At 34.6% G+C, this 17,613-nt stretch overlaps 1 protein-coding gene across 1 annotated transcript in view; it reads right to left on the bottom strand.

Annotated features, from left to right (window-relative positions):
* Positions 1–17,613, bottom strand: part of CENPE (centromere protein E) — a 73,850-nt gene that overhangs the window by 25,706 nt on the left and 30,531 nt on the right. Inside the window, exons 24-39 of the mRNA XM_079921080.1 lie at positions 17,400–17,558; positions 14,146–14,349; positions 12,040–12,198; positions 9,896–10,186; positions 9,612–9,770; positions 8,419–8,709; positions 6,896–7,180; positions 6,588–6,746; positions 6,075–6,362; positions 5,820–5,972; positions 5,356–5,643; positions 4,626–4,784; positions 4,165–4,446; positions 3,332–3,490; positions 2,360–2,650; positions 1,589–1,747 (exon numbers count right to left, since the gene is read on the bottom strand). Of these exons, the coding sequence (XP_079777206.1) occupies positions 1,589–1,747; positions 2,360–2,650; positions 3,332–3,490; positions 4,165–4,446; positions 4,626–4,784; positions 5,356–5,643; positions 5,820–5,972; positions 6,075–6,362; positions 6,588–6,746; positions 6,896–7,180; positions 8,419–8,709; positions 9,612–9,770; positions 9,896–10,186; positions 12,040–12,198; positions 14,146–14,349; positions 17,400–17,558 (3,486 nt within the window). The remainder of the gene's footprint in view (positions 1–1,588; positions 1,748–2,359; positions 2,651–3,331; positions 3,491–4,164; positions 4,447–4,625; positions 4,785–5,355; positions 5,644–5,819; positions 5,973–6,074; positions 6,363–6,587; positions 6,747–6,895; positions 7,181–8,418; positions 8,710–9,611; positions 9,771–9,895; positions 10,187–12,039; positions 12,199–14,145; positions 14,350–17,399; positions 17,559–17,613) is intronic.

The raw sequence follows: 17,613 nt of genomic DNA, 5'->3' as shown, positions 1-17,613 counted from the left end.
TTACAAATATTTCTCCACTGAGAATAATGTTATTTCCTGGTTTAAAAACCCTTTTAAAAATTACACTGAAGAAAATAGTCTGCTTTATTTAGCAATTTTTTTCTTAAAACTAAAGAATTGGGAGGGGAGTTTGGGGGAGAATAGATACATGCACATGTATGGCTGAGTCCCTTTGCTGTGAACCTGAAAGTATCACAACATCGTTAATCGGCTAGACTCCAATAGAAAATAGAAAGTTAAAAAAAAAAAAAGGTATTTTCTGAAAAACAAAAACATTAATTTGAAAAGATACATGCACCCTAATGTTTATAGCAGCATTATTTACAATTGCCCAGATATTGAAGCAACCCAAGTGTCCATCAACAGATGAACGGATAAAGAAGATGTGGTGTATATATATATATATACACATACACATACACATTCACAATGGACTACTACTCAGCCATAAAAAAGAATGAAAATTTCCCATTTGCAGCAACATGGATGGACTTCTAGGGTAATATGCTAAATGAAATAAGTCAGACAGAGAAAGACAAATACTGTATGATATCACTTACATGTGGAATCTAAAAAATATAACAAACTAGTGAATGTAACAAAAAAGAAGCAGACTCACAGATATAGAGAACAAGCCAGTGGTTACCAGTGGGGAGAGGGAAGGGGGAAGGGACAATATAGGGGTAGGGGATTAAGAGGTACCAAACTATTACGTATGAAATAAGCTACCCGGATATACTGCACAACATGGGGAATAGGCAATATTTTATAATAACTATAAATGGAGTATAACCTTTAAAAATCGTGGATCACTATATTGTACACCTGTAACATATAATATTGTACATCAACTATACTTCAATTAAAAAAAATGTTCTTACCAAAAAAAAAAAAAAGTGGTAATATCTGAATAACATCATTTTGGCTTCTTTTAAAACTGTATTTTCTATTTGTGTGAAAAATTATAATTAATAGTTTCCCTCATTATTCTTTACTGTTTGTAGACGTTTCCAGGAAATATAAAACAAAACACTGTTACCCTTTCCAAGAAAGCTTGATTCTTATAAATAGTTACTAGATAGGGGAAGATTCTGAACTCTCTCTAGCTATCATTTCTCTCAATGTTTCTCTGAATTGGTCTCTTTCCATTTTGAGAGACTCTTTTATTCTCTTTAGCTCATCTCTTTCCTTAGCTACAATTCTTATTTCTTCAAGGCTTTCATACGGTTTCTTGGTCAAGTGTAAGTTATCCATTGCCACATTTTGCACAGATAAATTTTGGGCGTCAAATTGCTTCTTCAATTGTTCCATTTCATTCACTTTTTTATGAGTTTTATTGACATCTTCTTCCATTCTAACAAGTTGAAGCTCTTTTCTCTGAAGTTCTGGTATCTTGACATAATTATAAAACAAGTTAGAATGCGAACAGAATTCCTTTAAGAAAGGAAAATAGTGTCTATGTATATGTACATATAGTATAGTACATGTACATATATATCTATATTGACATATCTGTATCTATGTCCTTTCTCATTCCATAAGTAATTTTGGGTACAGTTATTCCCCCAAAGAAGAGAACAACACATACCTTTCTTGGTAATTCGTCTTTTGATTTATTTAAATCCTTCTGAATATTTGAAATCTGAGGTGTCTTTTCTGAAACTTTCTCTCTGAATTTATCAATAGTTTCTTGGTGTTCTTTCAAATGCATATGGGCAATTTTTAGTTGCTCTTGTGTTTCCAGATCCTTTGTTATTAGAAGAAATTGAGAAATATGATATAAAGGCACATTACCTTTTCTTAACAATGAACTAGTTAAACAAAATCTCAAAAAACACATGTTCATAGTTAAAAACAACCTCCATGCCACCCCCAAATTAGAACAGTACAGAAGGACATAAAGTCCAAGTGTCTGTCCCTAGCCTCACCCATCGCAGTCCTGTCACACGCTGAACTCTGCCACTTATCTTTCAAATTTCATACCACTTGGACATCTTTCTAAATCAGTATCACATAAAGAGTGTCCCATTCTTATGCTTAGTTTTCTACTATACAAACGAACACCACTTAGCCAGTGCCTTACTGGTAGATACTTGGATTGTTTCTGATTTTGTTCATCACAAACAATGTTGTAGTGAATGCTGCTGTATTTCTGTCCAGATATGTGAATATATTGGTAGGATGAATTTCTACAAAAGTGCTGTAGCAAATGTATATGTTGATAATTTTTAAAATGCTATTGTCAAACTGCTTCCCTAAAAGGTTATAACATTCAAATTTTCACCAACAGTATCACTTATTTTCAAACTTCTTACAGTAAAAACATGTTTACTTGACAGGAAGAAAGAGCACAACTCACTCTAGCTATGGCTTCTTGCAGGTCTGCCTTGAGTAGGTCTCTCTCCAGTTTCAGAGTCTCTTCTACTCTCCTTAGGTTATCTCTTTCTTTCATTACAGATTTCATTTCTTCAAGGTTTTCATGAAGTTTCTGAGCCAAATTTAAGTTCTCCATTTCTATTTTATCCAGAGTTAAACTTTGGGCCTTGAATTCTTTCTTCAGTCGCTCTAGGCCACATATTTTTTTCTGTGTCTCACTAACCTCTTCTTTTAATTTAAAAAGTTGATGTTCATTTGCTTTAAGTTCTTGGACCTTAAGATAATCGTAACGTTAGGATTAGATGGCTTCTTAGGGAAGGATAAAGAATAGTTTCTAAGCTGATTAAGACAGCTTTCCCATGTCACTCATTAATATTCTGTGTAATTCCATACAGGATTTACTTTTTTTTGTGGTGTAATTTACATAACTACACACTAATCTTATGTGTATATGGCTCAACTACTCTTGACATATGTATACAGCTATGTAACTACAACTCAGATTAAAATACAACTCAGAATTAATACAGAACACTTACTTACCTTACCATAAGGTTCCTATGTGCCCCTTCCTAGAACAAACCACTATTCTGACCTTTTTCATCCCAGATCAGTTTGCCTGCTTTTAAACTTATAAATCACAATGTATTTATCCGTTCCCCTGTTGATAGGCATTTGGGTTGTTTTCAGTTTTTTGCAATTATGACTGAAGTTGCTGTGAACACATTGGTATGTCTTTACGTGGAAGTGTGTACTTTCTTCTCTTAGGTACATAGCCAAGGAGTGGAAATGCTGGGCCACACGCAGGTATATGGTTCAGTGCTAGTAAAAGCTACCAAGCTGTTTTCTAATGTGGCTAAAGCATTTTACATCCCTCAGGGATTTTAGGCATTACTTTTTATTCTAGGAATAAATCAGGTATCCAAACATATAAGCGTCATGACCCCCTCAATACCTTTTCTTGTAATTTAGCATTTGAATTTTCTAAATCCATTTGCATATTTGATATTTCTTCTGTCTTCTCATCAACAATCCTTCTGAGTTTATCAATAATTTCCTGGTGATCTTTCAGATGCATGTGAGCAATTCTTAGTTCCTCTTGTTTTCCAAGGTCCTTTATTATTAGAAAAAAATTAAAAACCAATGATACAGCTTAATGTTAACTAGTATTTTCTTTTTAATGAAAGTGATACATTTTCTTAGTAAAAATAATACATTTCTTATTTCTTACTCCACATCTTTGATGTTGTTAGAAAGTTATCAGCTTCCCCTTCTCCTGTCCTTACCTCCCCACAATGTACTCATATTTTGCAGAGGTAAACATGCTATACACATACTATTCTACAACTTGCTTTTCCCCCTAAGAGTTATTTTGAGCTTCCAAATTAGAACATTCAAATCTATTTCATTTTTTTAAGGGTTGCACGTATCCTGACATATTGCTTATAACTACCCAGTTTCCTTGTGATAGACATTTAGGTTATTTCCTATTTTTTATCACAAATTGCTATAATGAACAACCTTATGGTATATGTGTGTGTGTGTTATGAATATACACACACATACATATTTTTCTTTACCTTAAAAAGTGAAAGTGTACATGTAAAGTCCATGAAGAACATGCTGGTTACAGAATTTAAAATGTTCAAAAATAATACCAAATTACCTGCCTAAAAGGCTGTATCCTGTTCCTTCTCACCAAAAGTACCACTCATTTCAAAGAAGGGTTCACTGATGTAAGGAAAACATCACATTAACTCGCTGGGAAGAGGAACGAGTGTAACTTACTTTAGCTTTTGTTTCTCTGAGGATTTCACTGAGCTGGTCTTGCTCCATTTTGAGGGTTCGCTCCATTCTTCTTAGGTCATCTCTTTCCTTAGTAACAGATTTTATTTCTTCAAGGTTTTCTTGAAGTTTCTGAGTCAACCTTAACTTCTCTGTTTCTATGCTTTCCAGGGTTGAATTCTGGGCCTCTAATTGCTTCTTCAACTGCTCTGTTTGATATGTATTTTCCCTGAGATCATTTTTTACCTTAAGAAGTTGACGTTCCTTCTCCTGAAGTTCTTGGATCTTGAGATAATCATACAATAAGTTAGGATATAGATAGATATAGAGAAAAAGCTAATAGTTTCTAAATTGAATACGTAAGTCTCTATGTATATTAGGCTAACTGATATCCTGTTTCATAACACAAAAGACTTGATTCAAACTCTCAGTTACTTAGATATTAGTAGAAATACCTGAAATACCTGTGCTTTTAAGGCAGTATTTGTGTTTTCTAAAGCCTTTTGAATATTTGATATTTCATCTGTCTTCTCTGAAACAATTCCTCTGAGTTTATCGATGGTTTCTTGGTGCTCTTTCAGATTCATTTGGGCAATTCTTAGTTCCTCTTGTTTTTCCAAGTCCTTTATCATTAGAGAAAGAAAAATAGTACGTTCAGAATAATACAATTCAACCGTGTGTAGAAAGGTACAGGGTAAGAAGTAAAAATTCCCCCCTCCTTAGGCATCCCAGTTCTCACCCTCTAAATGACTTTTAGATGTCAATATATTCTAGATACACTACTCTGTATAACGTAACCCTTCTCTCTATCAGCATACTTCCAAATCAGCTCTGTCTTGTTCTTTACCTGTGGGTTGGTATTCCATGGTCTGAATGTGCTGTATTGATTCAACCAGTCTCTACTAATGGACAGTTAGAATTTTTCCTGTTTCGGGGTTTGCTTTATTTTGTTATTGCAACTTGTACAAATATCTTTGCACAGTTGTGCTAATGTGTGTGGGATAAACAGCAATAACTGGACTTTTTGGGTCAATGCAGACACTTATTGAAAACTTTGGAAGATATTATCATATATCCATCCCTCCAGCCTTCCCCAAGATTGGACCAATTTTACAACCTCACCAACTCTATCAACCATGGCTCTTTTAGGACACGATGTCATATTTACTAGTTGGGGGAAAGATGGTAACTCACTCTAATTGTGGTTTCTCTTAGGTTTTCCTTGAGCTGGTCTATCTCTACTTTGAGAGTCTCCTCCACACTCCTAAGGTCATCTCTTTCTTTTGTAACAGATCTTACTTCTTCAAGATTTTCATGGAGTCTCTGAGTTAACCTTATGTTCTCCAATTCTGTATTTTCCAGGGTTGACTTTTGGGCCTCAAGTTGCTTCTTCAAGTTTTCCATTTCACATATTTTTTCCTGAGTCTCACTGACATCTTTCATCTTAAGAAGTTGATGTTCTTCTTCTTGAAGTTCTCGAATCTGAGAAAATCATAAAACAAGTTATGACATAGACAGAAAATTTTAGGAAAAAGAACTGTCTCTAAAATTAAGGTAATCATCTTTACATTTTAGTCTAACATATGTATTATTTTCTTCTGTAAGGGATATGACGAACACAATAATCAGATGTCATTTTCCAACTTAACAAGACCTACCTTTGCCTGTAATTCAGTATCTGAAATTTCTAAGTCTCTCTGAATAGTTGCTCCTTGGCCTGTCTTCTCTGAACTATTCCTTGTATTAATGGTTTCTTGGTACTCCTTCAGAAGAATGTAAGTAGCTTTTAGTTCCTCTTTGATTTTCTGTCCCTTTATGATTGGAGGAAAATTAATCAAACTTAGTAGTGAACATCATCATTATCACTTGAACACTATTTTTATATCCAAAAACATTATAAGAGGGAAACTTACTTCAGCTACAATTTCTTTAATGTTTTCTTTGAGTTGGTCTCTTTCCTTTTGAAGGACTTCCTGCACCCTTTCCAGATCATCTCTTTCCTTACTTATGGTTTTTATTTCTTCTTGACTTGCCTGAAGTTTCTCAGTCAACTTGAGCCTCTCGCTTTCTATTCTTTGTAGTGATGAATCTTTGGCTTTGAGATGTTCCTTTAACTGTTCCAGTTCACTCATTTTTTCCCGAGCTTCACTGCTTTCTTTTATGGTAATCAATTGTTTCTGTTTCTCATGAAGCTCTTGGGTCTTAAAAATAATAATAAAATAAGATAATAGCCAAAAATATACTTATGTGCGCACACACAAAAAAAGTGTGTTTATATATGTATATATATACGTGTATGTACATTTTTTAAGGAAAAAAATCCAGTATGTCTTCTAAAACAATTTAGGAGGTACACAGTAGTCTTTGTAATCCAGTTAGCTACCTCCCTTAAGTTTTCTCCCACTGTTCCTTTACTCCCAATTTACCTTTTTCTGTAATTCATCATTTGTTGTTTCTAATTCCTGTTGAATGCTTGATATTTCAGTTTCCCTCTCTGAAAGATCCACTCTCAATTTACCAATAGTTTCCTCCTGTTCTTTTAGGCGACAATGAGCAACTTCAAGTTCCTCTTTGGTTTCTAGGTGCTTCATTATTAAAGGAAATTGCAAGAAATTTATGAAAACGTTATAACCATTACACTGTAACTAATTCCTTTCCCCAAAGGTTTAGTTTTTACCAAGATGTTTGCTTACAGAATACTAAGCACACACACACGAAAAAGGATGAAACCTACTTTAGCTGCCATTTCTCTTATGTTTTCTTGGAGTTGGCTCCTTTCAGATTGAAGAACTTCTTGTAGCCTCTGTAGGTCATCCCTCTCCTTAGCTATAGATTTCACTTCATCACGACTTTCTTGAAGTTTCTCAGACCACTCAAGCTTTTCCATTTCTAGCCTTAGTAGTGCTGAGTCTTTGACTTTGAATTGCTCCTTCAATTGCTCCATCTCACTCATTATTTTCTTAGTCTCATTGTCTTTTTCTTTCATATGGAAGGACTGTTCCTCTTGAGATGCTTGAATCTTAAGAGGATCATAAAACAATACAGTTGGTGCCCAGAGATACTTTATTTTATTTTAGGGGTAAAGAAACAAGGATACTTTCTAAAACAATTAAGTCAGGGATTTAACAGCTCATTTACAGAACAATATTTCCACTCACCCACTCTTCCATTATTCAGATATTTAACACATTTATTGAGTACTCATTGTGTTGTCAGTATCTTATTAGAGATTGGAGATGAAACGGGAAACGACACTTTACATGATCTGCCTTTTTGAGACTTACGCACTTTAGAAGGAAAGATACCTATTATACCAGATCTTACCAAACAGAGGTGCTGGGTTCTTTCAGGCTAGCAGTGGCAAACCTAACCTATTGTGAGTGCTTAGGAAGGGCTTCCTAGGGGATGGAAAGCTTCAGTGGAGATCTAAAAGATGAGAGCACTTGTTAGGCAAAGAGGACTATGGAAATACTACAGGAAGGGAGACCAGAACATCTGAAAGCCATGAGATGCAGAAGAGCAACAGACTAGAGCTGCTGGAGCACAATAAGCAGGAGGAAGAATGAGATGAAACAGGGCTAGAAACCCGCAAGGTCTGGGATCTAGGGTCTCAAAGGTCATGTGAAGAAGCACGCTGGTGTGTATTTCAAGAGCAATGAGAAGTTATTAAAAGGTTTTAAGAAGAAAAGATCACTTGGGCCAGAAAGGGGAATGAATTAGAGAAGTATGATATGAATGGGGAGACCAGGTAGGACGCTATTGCACAAAGCCAGAGAGAGGTAATTGTGACTTGGATTAGGGTATCAGCAATGTGGAGAGAAGACTGGGAGGATTTCACACACAGGTACACACCTTAAAATCAACAAGGTTTGGTTCTTGTATTACAGAGTGAGTGGAGAGGGAGGGATAGTAGTAGGAATGATTCCCAGATTTCTGACTGGATCAGTGAGGAAGATGGTAACGTGTTATGGGATGCTGGGGAAATAGGTTTAAACAAGGGAAGAAAACAGTGTTTTTGACTTTATCCTTTCCTGTAATTTAACACTGCTTTTTCTAAATCATTTTGAATATTTAAGAAAACAACTCATTTTCCATAGTTTCTTAGTATTTATGAGCAATTTTTAGTTGTTCTGTTTCCAATCACTTCATAATTAAGAGACATTTAAAGAAAATTGGTAGGAACATTACAAATGTCATTTTTCCCAAAGACTTATTTATTAAACACTTATTAAAATGGGAGGAAAGGATGAAACTTACTTTAGTCAAAGTTTCTCTAATTTCTTCTTTCAGTTGGTCACATTCAACCTGAAGTGCTTCTTTTGTCATTTTAAGATCGTCTCTTTCCTTAGTGAGAGATTTTATTTCTTTGTGACTTTCTTGAAGTTTTTCAGTCAACCTGAGACTTTCCATTTCTACACTTGCCAGTGTTTTTGAATCCTTGGTTTTGGATTGTTCTTTCAATAGCTCTGGTTCATCCATTGTTTCCTGAATATCACTGACTTCTTTCACATTAGCAAGTAGCTCCTGTTCCTCATGAAGCACTGGGACCTTATGATATTCATAAAATACCAAGGTTACTATCTAGAGAGTGTTATCATAATTTTTTAAAGGGAAAACATGAGGCTACTTTCCATAGCAATGGAAGTGATTTTGAACCTTCATGGCCTACCATGGGCCACAAACTCCTATTTATTCATTTTCTCTTGATTCCTACTCAAGCTATTATTCATGACTTTTCTGCTAGTAATAGTCTGTCATAATTGTTTTTTTTCTCCAGTTTACAACCACAGTACACTTTACCAACAAATTATCAATCCGGTCAGTTGCATGCTTCATTTCTATACCAGTTCCCAAATGCAACAGGAGAAAAATCAGAATTGAGCAGATTCTATCTCAATAAATGAATGGCCCCCATTCTCAGATGAATTCTAATGCTACTTCACAAATTTGTTATGTGTACAGATTGATTCCCCCTTTCCATGATCACTAGTGGTACCATGTAGCTTTGCATAGCATATTTCTGCATTTATCATACTGGAATTGAGAGATTTTTTTATATGCCTATATTGGGGAAAAAGAACAATATCTTATTCATAGCCACAGTCTCAATGCTTGGCACACAGTAGGCTTTTAACATAGGTTGGTCCAGTTATCCCAATGTTTCATTTTCTCCATAGCATTTGCTATTATCTAAAATTATCCTGTTCATTTGATTGCTTATTTATTGAGAACCTCTTTCCACTACAAAGTAAGTTCTATGATCACAGAGATTTTGTCCACCTTGTTCCCATTTTATTTCTATAATCCAGGACTGTACCTGCTACATTAGACACTCAACAAATACTACCCAATAAATGAATGAACCATAACTCAGTCACTACCTACTGCTTATTTTTCTTTCAGAGAAAGAAAGGAAGAGGGGACAAGGAGCAAAGGAAGAAAAGACAAACCTTTTCTTGCAATTCAGTATTGGATTTCTCTAAGTTCTTCTGAATATTTATTATTTGAGCTGTCTTCTCACAAATGTTTCTTCTTCGTTCTTCAACAGTTTCTTGGTGCTCTTTTAGAAGCATGTGGGCCACTTTTAGTTCTTCTTTTGTTTCTAGACCCTTTATTAGCAAGTTAAATTTAAAGAGTAATTGTAATAACATCATCCCAACATTGCCTCCCCCTTTCCAACTGACTCAGTTCTTAAAGAAACATTTAATAGATGAAAGAAAAGGGTATGACTTACTGTAGCTTCAATTTCTCTTATGTGTCCTTTAAGCTTATTTCTTTCTATTTCAAATGACTCCTGTAATTCCTTTAGATCATTTCTTTCTTTGGTTATGAATTTCATTTCCTCAGAATTTTCATGAAGTTTCTGAACCAACTCTAGCCTCTCAATTTTTATACGTTCCAATGTTAATTCTTGGTTCTTTAGTTCATTCTTTAAATTTTCCATTTCGTTCATCTTTTTCTGAATCTCGGTCATCTCTTCTTGTACACTAAGAAGTTGTTGCTGTTTTTCTTGGAGTTGTTGGCTCTTAAGAAATATAGTTTTTATAATTACCATTTTGTCTATATCCTCCTAAAATTCTTATGTAAAATGTACTTTGCCAAACTGAAATAATCATTAGCATAGCCCTGCCTACTACTCCAGTATAAACAGACAAGTAACACTAAAAGTAAAGTAACCTTTTAGATAGTGCTTACAGTGGGTCAAATAGGGTCCCACCCCAAATTCAAGTCTGCCCATACTCTGAGAATGTGATCTTCTTTGAAAATAGGGTTTTTGCAGATGTAATTACTTAAGGACTGAGAAGAAATATTCCTGGGTTAAGGTGGGCCCTAAATCCAATGAGAGGGTCCTTATAAGAGACAGAAAATGACACACAGAGACACAGAGAAGGTCATAGGTAGATGGAGGCAGAGATTGGAGAGATGCAGCTACAAGCCAAGGGTACCACGGACAGCTGGGAGTCAAGGACAGGAAGAGGCAAGAAAGGATTCTTCCTTAGAGCCTTCAGAGGGAGCTTGGTCGCCAGCATCTTGATTTTGAACTTCTAAGAGCCAGAATTGTGAAAAAATAAATTTCTGTTGTTTAAAGCCATCAAGTTTATGGTAATTTGATACAGAAGCCCTAGGAAACTAACAGAGTGTCACTAGGTTAATCAAAGAAGTAAAGTGAAAATGAGAAAAATTTAAAAAGAGACTAAATATGCAGATATAACTGCCAAGTAACTATAATTCCACTTCTCCTAAAAACTTGGATAATTTACTTTCATTCCCAATAAGGTCCATATGGGGTGGCCCAAACAAACAATGAGGCATTAACTTTTACATAAACTTACTGATTTCCCTTATTTAGGAGGAATATGAAAGAGATGTAAGGTTTTAATATATTCAGTTAAGTTATAGTAAAAAGGATGAGAATTAAGAGAACCCACATTAGGAAAAAAAAATACAGAAGCACAATGGAAATCACAATATATTATCTATAATGCATGTGGCACTACTACTAGAATATACAGAAAGATCTTGGTGGGTGCATTTTAGAATTACTTGGGGAGTACAATTGTTACAAGGGTCTTAGCTCTTCTATAAATTTTACAATAGCACCTTATTGTAAATATCTAAGAGATGGTAATACAGTCATCCCCTGGTATCCATGAATCCCTGTGGATACCAAAATTGGTGGATGTTCAAGTCCCTTATATAAAATGACATAGTATTTGCATATAACCTAAGCACACCCTCCAGTATACTTTAACTCATCTCTAGATTACTTATAATACTGAATACAATATAAATGCTACGTAAATAGTTGTAAATACTATGTAAATAGTTGCCTGTGTGTGGCAAAATTCAAGTTACACATTTTGGAATTTTCTGGAATTTTTTTCCCCTGAATATTTTTGATCAGTGTTTGGTTGAATCCATGGATGCAGAATGTGCAGGTATGGAGGGCCAACTGTAGAGATAAATTTTACATTTTAGAGAATAACTAATATATCTCTATAAGGGCAGAATCTTTGTTTTGTTGACTAATGTATCTCAAGAGCCCAGAACAGTGCCTGGCCCATGGTGGTACTGTATGAATGTACAGTACTTGATGAATGAATATATCAAATGATTCGTTTAGATGAATGAAGGCCCCCTATCTCATTTAAAGACTAAAAAAATATAATCCTCACAAAGGATGTTAATTAACATCTCAGTAGGAGTTGAAATTGTCCAAAATATTAGCATTAAGATCTGTTCATTGGCAAGGTATGTATTATTTCTGGAATTTAGGTCTGCTGGAATCAAATTTATTACCAAAAAAAAAAAAAAAAAAGAAAAAAAGAAAAAGTTTAGTCAGAAAAAATGACCAGGAATATAACTTTAAAAAGTCACCTTTTCCTTCAGCTTTTCTTCAACTTCTGCCAGTTTTTCACAGGTCCTAGAAAGCTCTTCTTCTTTCTTTATGGTATGGCTCTTTTCTTGTGCAACTATCTCTTGTTGCTTTTTAAGTTCATTTCCAAGAATTCTTAATTCTTCCTGGTTTTCAATGGTCTGGAATTTAAAAAAAAAGCTGAGATTAAAATACTAGCTTACATTTATGAAATCAGGTAAAAATCAGCATTTGCCTTAGCCTGAAAATGAAGAAGAAATCATGGCAAACTACATTGGAAAAGACTAATTAAAAAAAGTCTTAACTTAATCATATAAAGGTCAAGAATCTGCTTTTTTAATACTGTTTCTTTATTGCTCATCTTACATTCTTATCATGAGAATTAGAACTGGATTTTGTATATCTGTCATGAGAGGTTTGCTCATTTTCTACCCCTAAGCCAAAAGAGACTTTCTAAGCTTCTGTTGACAACAGATAATATATGAGACATATATATATATATATATATATATGGTTATGGGCTTTTCATATGCTGGAATGACTTTGGTTTTTTTTTTTTTTTTGCGTTAGGCGGGCCTCTCACTGTTGTGGCCTCTCCCATTGCGGAGCACAGGCTCCGGACGCGCAGGCTCAGTGGCCATGGCTCACGGGCCCAGCTGCTCCGCGGCATGTGGGATCTTCCCGGACCGGGGCACGAACCTGTGTCCCCTGCATCGGCAGGTGGACTCTCAACCACTGCGCCACTAGGGAAGCCCATGACTTTGGTTTTATACATTGCTTAATAGCAAGCTCAAAATGGCAGCATCCTTTGCTAGCATAAAGTGGGTTAATCCTAGTTATTAAGCTTAAACAGTGACTTTCTCAAGTATCAATATCACAAAAACATCACAAGCCAGAGACTGAGAAACAAATATGACTTTTATCTGTGTTCTTATTTACATTCAGCAATTTTAACCAAACAGACAATCCCAAGGAACATGGAAAACTGCACAAAAGGTCAGGTTCTACTGTGATCCATAGCAAACTTCTCAAAATATTAATTTCAATCTAGACACATTATATTGTCCCTAAATTTAGAAACAAAAAATAAAATAGGTTTGAAAATATTGGCAAACATTAACAACAAATAATTAAAAGTGAAATAAAAAAATTACAACAGCGTAAATAGAAGAGAAACATTTAGGAACAACTTTAACAAAATATGGAAAAGACCTGTGCACTGAAATCTATAACACATCACTGAGACAACAGATAATTTATAGAAAGATACACAATGGGCAATAAGCCATTTCATGCTAATAAGCATGAACAGATGCTCAATATCTTTAGTCATTAGGGAAAAGCAAGTGAAAACAATAAGGTACACACCCAATAGAATGGCCAAAATTAAAAACACTGATACTATGAAGTGTTGGTGAGGATGTGGAGCCCTCAGTATTCTCTTAATTTGCTGATGGGAATGTAAAATGGTACCAACTACTTTGGAAATCAGTCTAGGAAATTTTCATCAAGTTAAATATACCTCTACCTATGAGCCAGCTATTCCATTTAGATAGTTACCCTAGAGAAATAAAAAAAGAATATGTTCATAGAAAGATCTGTATATGAATGTTTATAGCATCTTTATTCAAAATAGCCAAATAGTGGAGATAACTTAAATTTCTACCAATAGGATAAAGTCTAAACAAATTGTGGTCTGTTCATATGATGGAACACTACCCAGCGATAAGCAGGAGAAGAAAGAAGACACAAAAGAGTGTATGCTGTGTGATTCTATTTGTATGACGTTCTAGAAGGGAAAGGCAAGTGAAAACAATGTGATTAAGTGATTAAGGTAAAAAAAAAAAAAGGACAGTGACTATATGGGGCAGAGGGTAAGATTAGGATCAAATAGATCAGAACTCAAGGGAACTTTTTGGGGTGATGGAAATATTCCATATCTTGACTGAGGTGGAAGGTACACAAGTAGAGACATTTGTCAAAAGTCATCAGACTGCTCTTGCATCAGATACATTTATTGCATGTAAATTATACCTCAATAAAGTTGGAAAAATCTAAAATGTACAAAGACAAAACTGTATTGCTAAGTATACAGTGCTAAATCCTACCATTTCAATGCTTTCCCTTAGGTCAGTCTTCAGTTGTTCCTTTTCTGCTGTAATACTCTCTAACATTTGTTGCAGTTCATTTTTCTCCTGTATTAAAGAAGATATCTTTCTCTGTTGCTCAATTAGCTCATTGTCCTCAACATCTGCAATCAGTGCTTGGGTTTTTTTGGCTTCCAAATTTTGTTTTTTATCTATGCCAACCATCTAAAATATAAATACATTAAAGAATTTCTTAGTTAATAATAATTTTAATAATAATAAAAATAGCCAACATATATTACTTATTATGTACTAGGCACTATTTTGATATATTGACACGTTTAATCATCACTATAACCATATGAGGTAGGTACTAGTATTATCTCCATTTGACAGATGAGGAAACAATACCAGGGAGGATAGGTCACTTGCCCCAGGTCACCCAGGGAAGAATAACCAGGTTTTGAATCCAATAGTCTGGCTCCAGAGTGTGAGCTCTTGTGCCTGTTCACTGATAAGAACTACCTGGACAGCTATAGATAATTAACAATTATCTTCACGTATGATGGGTTAACCTGACTTTATGAAAAAGTAAGCCGCCTTGAACTCTATCACTTTATTTTTTTCCTTAAAAGTTGGAAATCATTCCCTAGCCCCTATTCCCAATTAATCTTTATTTTCAGAGGCAGTCATACTCACCAAAGCTGGAGTTTTATTACATGTAGAGGGCAAAATACTTTTGGTAGAAATATATCTCACATTATAATAGCATAATTCATCTTTTCTTAATATACAATTTTCATTTACTGCTTAAGAAAAGCATGTTATATAAATTCATTTATCCATAAATAAGTCTTAACCAAAGGTAACTTAAAATGTGAACTCCTTGGTAAAAGGAGATAAAGACTGACATTACAATTGTTGGCATGAAATTAGAGTGTCACTATATAACCTTATAGTAGCCCAATAAATACATTCAGTTCCATACTGGCCACATAGGTTTTAAAAAGTTTTTATAGTAATCTATAAGTAACATTAGAAAAAAATTTGAAAAATAAAGAGAAAAAAATGTCATCCAATGTCACCAACACAACCACTATTAGAGTTCTAAAATATTTCATTCCAGTATTTTCCATTAACTTTTTTTAAAACATAGCCATCATAATTAATTTACATATATAGGATTCAATTTAGCTTTTCTTTTTCACTTAGATCATGTGCAGTTTCCCATACTGCTACGTAATCTTCAAATTAGTATTTTTAGTAGTTGCTCTATTCTCTAAAGTGGATATGGACAAACCATATTTTGTTTAGTTAACCTCTTAGTGTTGGCAATATTCATGAGCTTCTGACAATGGTGCAAACAGAGCTAACTACTGGGTTGGCCAAAAAGTTCGTTTGGTCAATGAATACATTGTTCAATACATTTCTTGGTGAAAATGAAAAATGTGTCTTTTATTTTTACTTAAAATCAAACAAACTTTTTGGCCAACCCAATACATGAGGTGGGGAACATATAGGCTTTGGAAGCAGTTTGTCAGATATTATAATTCAGAAGCCTGCATCTTTACTCCTAAACAAAGGAATATACACAAAGACAAAGCAGATGGAGAGGAAGTATTCTATAATGATGCCCAAGGTACATTTCAAAACTGAACTCAGCCTAGGAAGTATTTCAGCTACCATGATTATGAGTAAAATCTAATTTCTGTTGAGACACACTAGAGAAATTGCATTTCCAGAGAAACACATCAAGCAGGACTGAAAACGGGTACTCCAAGGGATTCCTGATAGACCTACTTAATGGAGTTCTGTGGTACCCAGATGAACAGAGGGCCCCTGGAAATTCCCAGACCCACTCTTTTATCTACATGGGTGATTCCAGCATGAGCAAGGTTATCACAAGAACAAGGTGATCTCAGACTTCCAGCCCAGGTTTCAAGATCTCTAATGAACAGAATGGCCCCAGAGAATCCCATCAGACTCTTTTATCACCATGGACACTTCTAGCATGAACATAATACTACAGGAGCCAGTAGGTCCCAGTGAGTATAACTCTTCCTTTCCCTCACTTCTCCTCTACTGCTTCCTTCTCATGGGGTCCTATGATTGCATTTTTCATTTGTTTAAAAGCAGCTATACATTGTTGTATCTTATTCTAAAAAAAAACTGTTCAAAAAACCTTCCCCCTGTGAAAGTAGAAGTTATAAATTTCAAATCAAGGTCAAGAACCTTTGGCCCATGGTTGATCCAAATTATAGATAAGCTGAGAACACAAGATAATAGTGGAAGTGAAAATGCTTTTCTAGGAGAGAAGGACTGAAGAATAGGGAGAGAGAAGAGAAAGCTCATTTTCCAAGGCAGGAATATTGTGTGCCTGGGTAAAGGGGGAAAAAAGAAGCTAATTAGACTATATCAAAATTTAAAGCTTCTGTGCAAAAAAGGACAAAATCAACAGAGTGAAAAGGCAACCTATGAAATGGGAGGAAATACTGGCAAATCGTATAACTGATAAAGGGTTAATAACCAGAAAAATACAAAGAACTCTTACAACTCAGTAACAACAAAAAACCAATTTAAAAATGGGAAAAACTTGAACAGACATTTCTGCAAAGAAGATAAACATATAGCTTACAAGCAGTCTGTGATATTTTGTTATGGCAGCCTTAGCAGACTAATATACCTCCCTTTAAAAAGTCACCATTAGCATCCTAGTTTTTCTTATATATAATTGAATAACTAGTTAAGTAGTTTTTCTCCTAAGGTCTCAGGACAAAATGAACCATTTTACCTAGAATGAATTATTAAGGCAAGATTTAAGCACCTAATAGTAAAATTACGGTCCAAACCCTAAAAATAGATACAAATACGATACATACATTGATTCTATAGCAAACTCTAAACAAATATAGTATACAAAATCCAACATAAAACAAATATTTTAGCCATAATTAATAATAAGCACTGAATCTTTCTTACATTCTTAGGATTCAGAGGGGCTTTTAAAGATGTGTAAATTACAATAGGCCTTAGAAAAGTATCAGCTCAAAGTCCGAACTAGTATTTTTTTGTCTTTTCCTTTTCAAATTGATTGTAAGCAGTTATATTTGAAGTTATTTCAAAGACATGAGGCTTACGCGTGTAAATTATTCTGAGCTATTACCACTGTGAATAATAAATAAGATTGAGATGACTGTTCTGCACTTAAGTGTTTGAGGTTAAGGAGAAAGCGCATAGACAAGCATACAAAAACTTTGAACAGAAACACCCTTTACCTTCTCCTGAAATTCATCCTCAGTTTCTCCTAAGTTGTCCTCTATATGCAAATTCTTGGAAGTTTCCTCAGAAATTTTCATTTTTAGTGTGTTAATCGTTTCTTGGTGTTGTTTCAAAGACTCAAGAGCATTTCGTAGTTGTTCCTGGGTGTCTATATTCTTTGTCAGAGAAATAGAAAATAATTTCCATTAGAATGTGAAACAATGAAAATAA

Source organism: Stenella coeruleoalba (assembly GCF_951394435.1).
Source record: "Stenella coeruleoalba genome assembly, chromosome: 4".
In the NCBI taxonomy this organism is placed as follows: Eukaryota; Metazoa; Chordata; class Mammalia; order Artiodactyla; family Delphinidae; genus Stenella; species Stenella coeruleoalba.
Note: the sequence above shows the minus strand (reverse complement) of the source record. Positions and strands in the feature narration are given on the sequence as shown.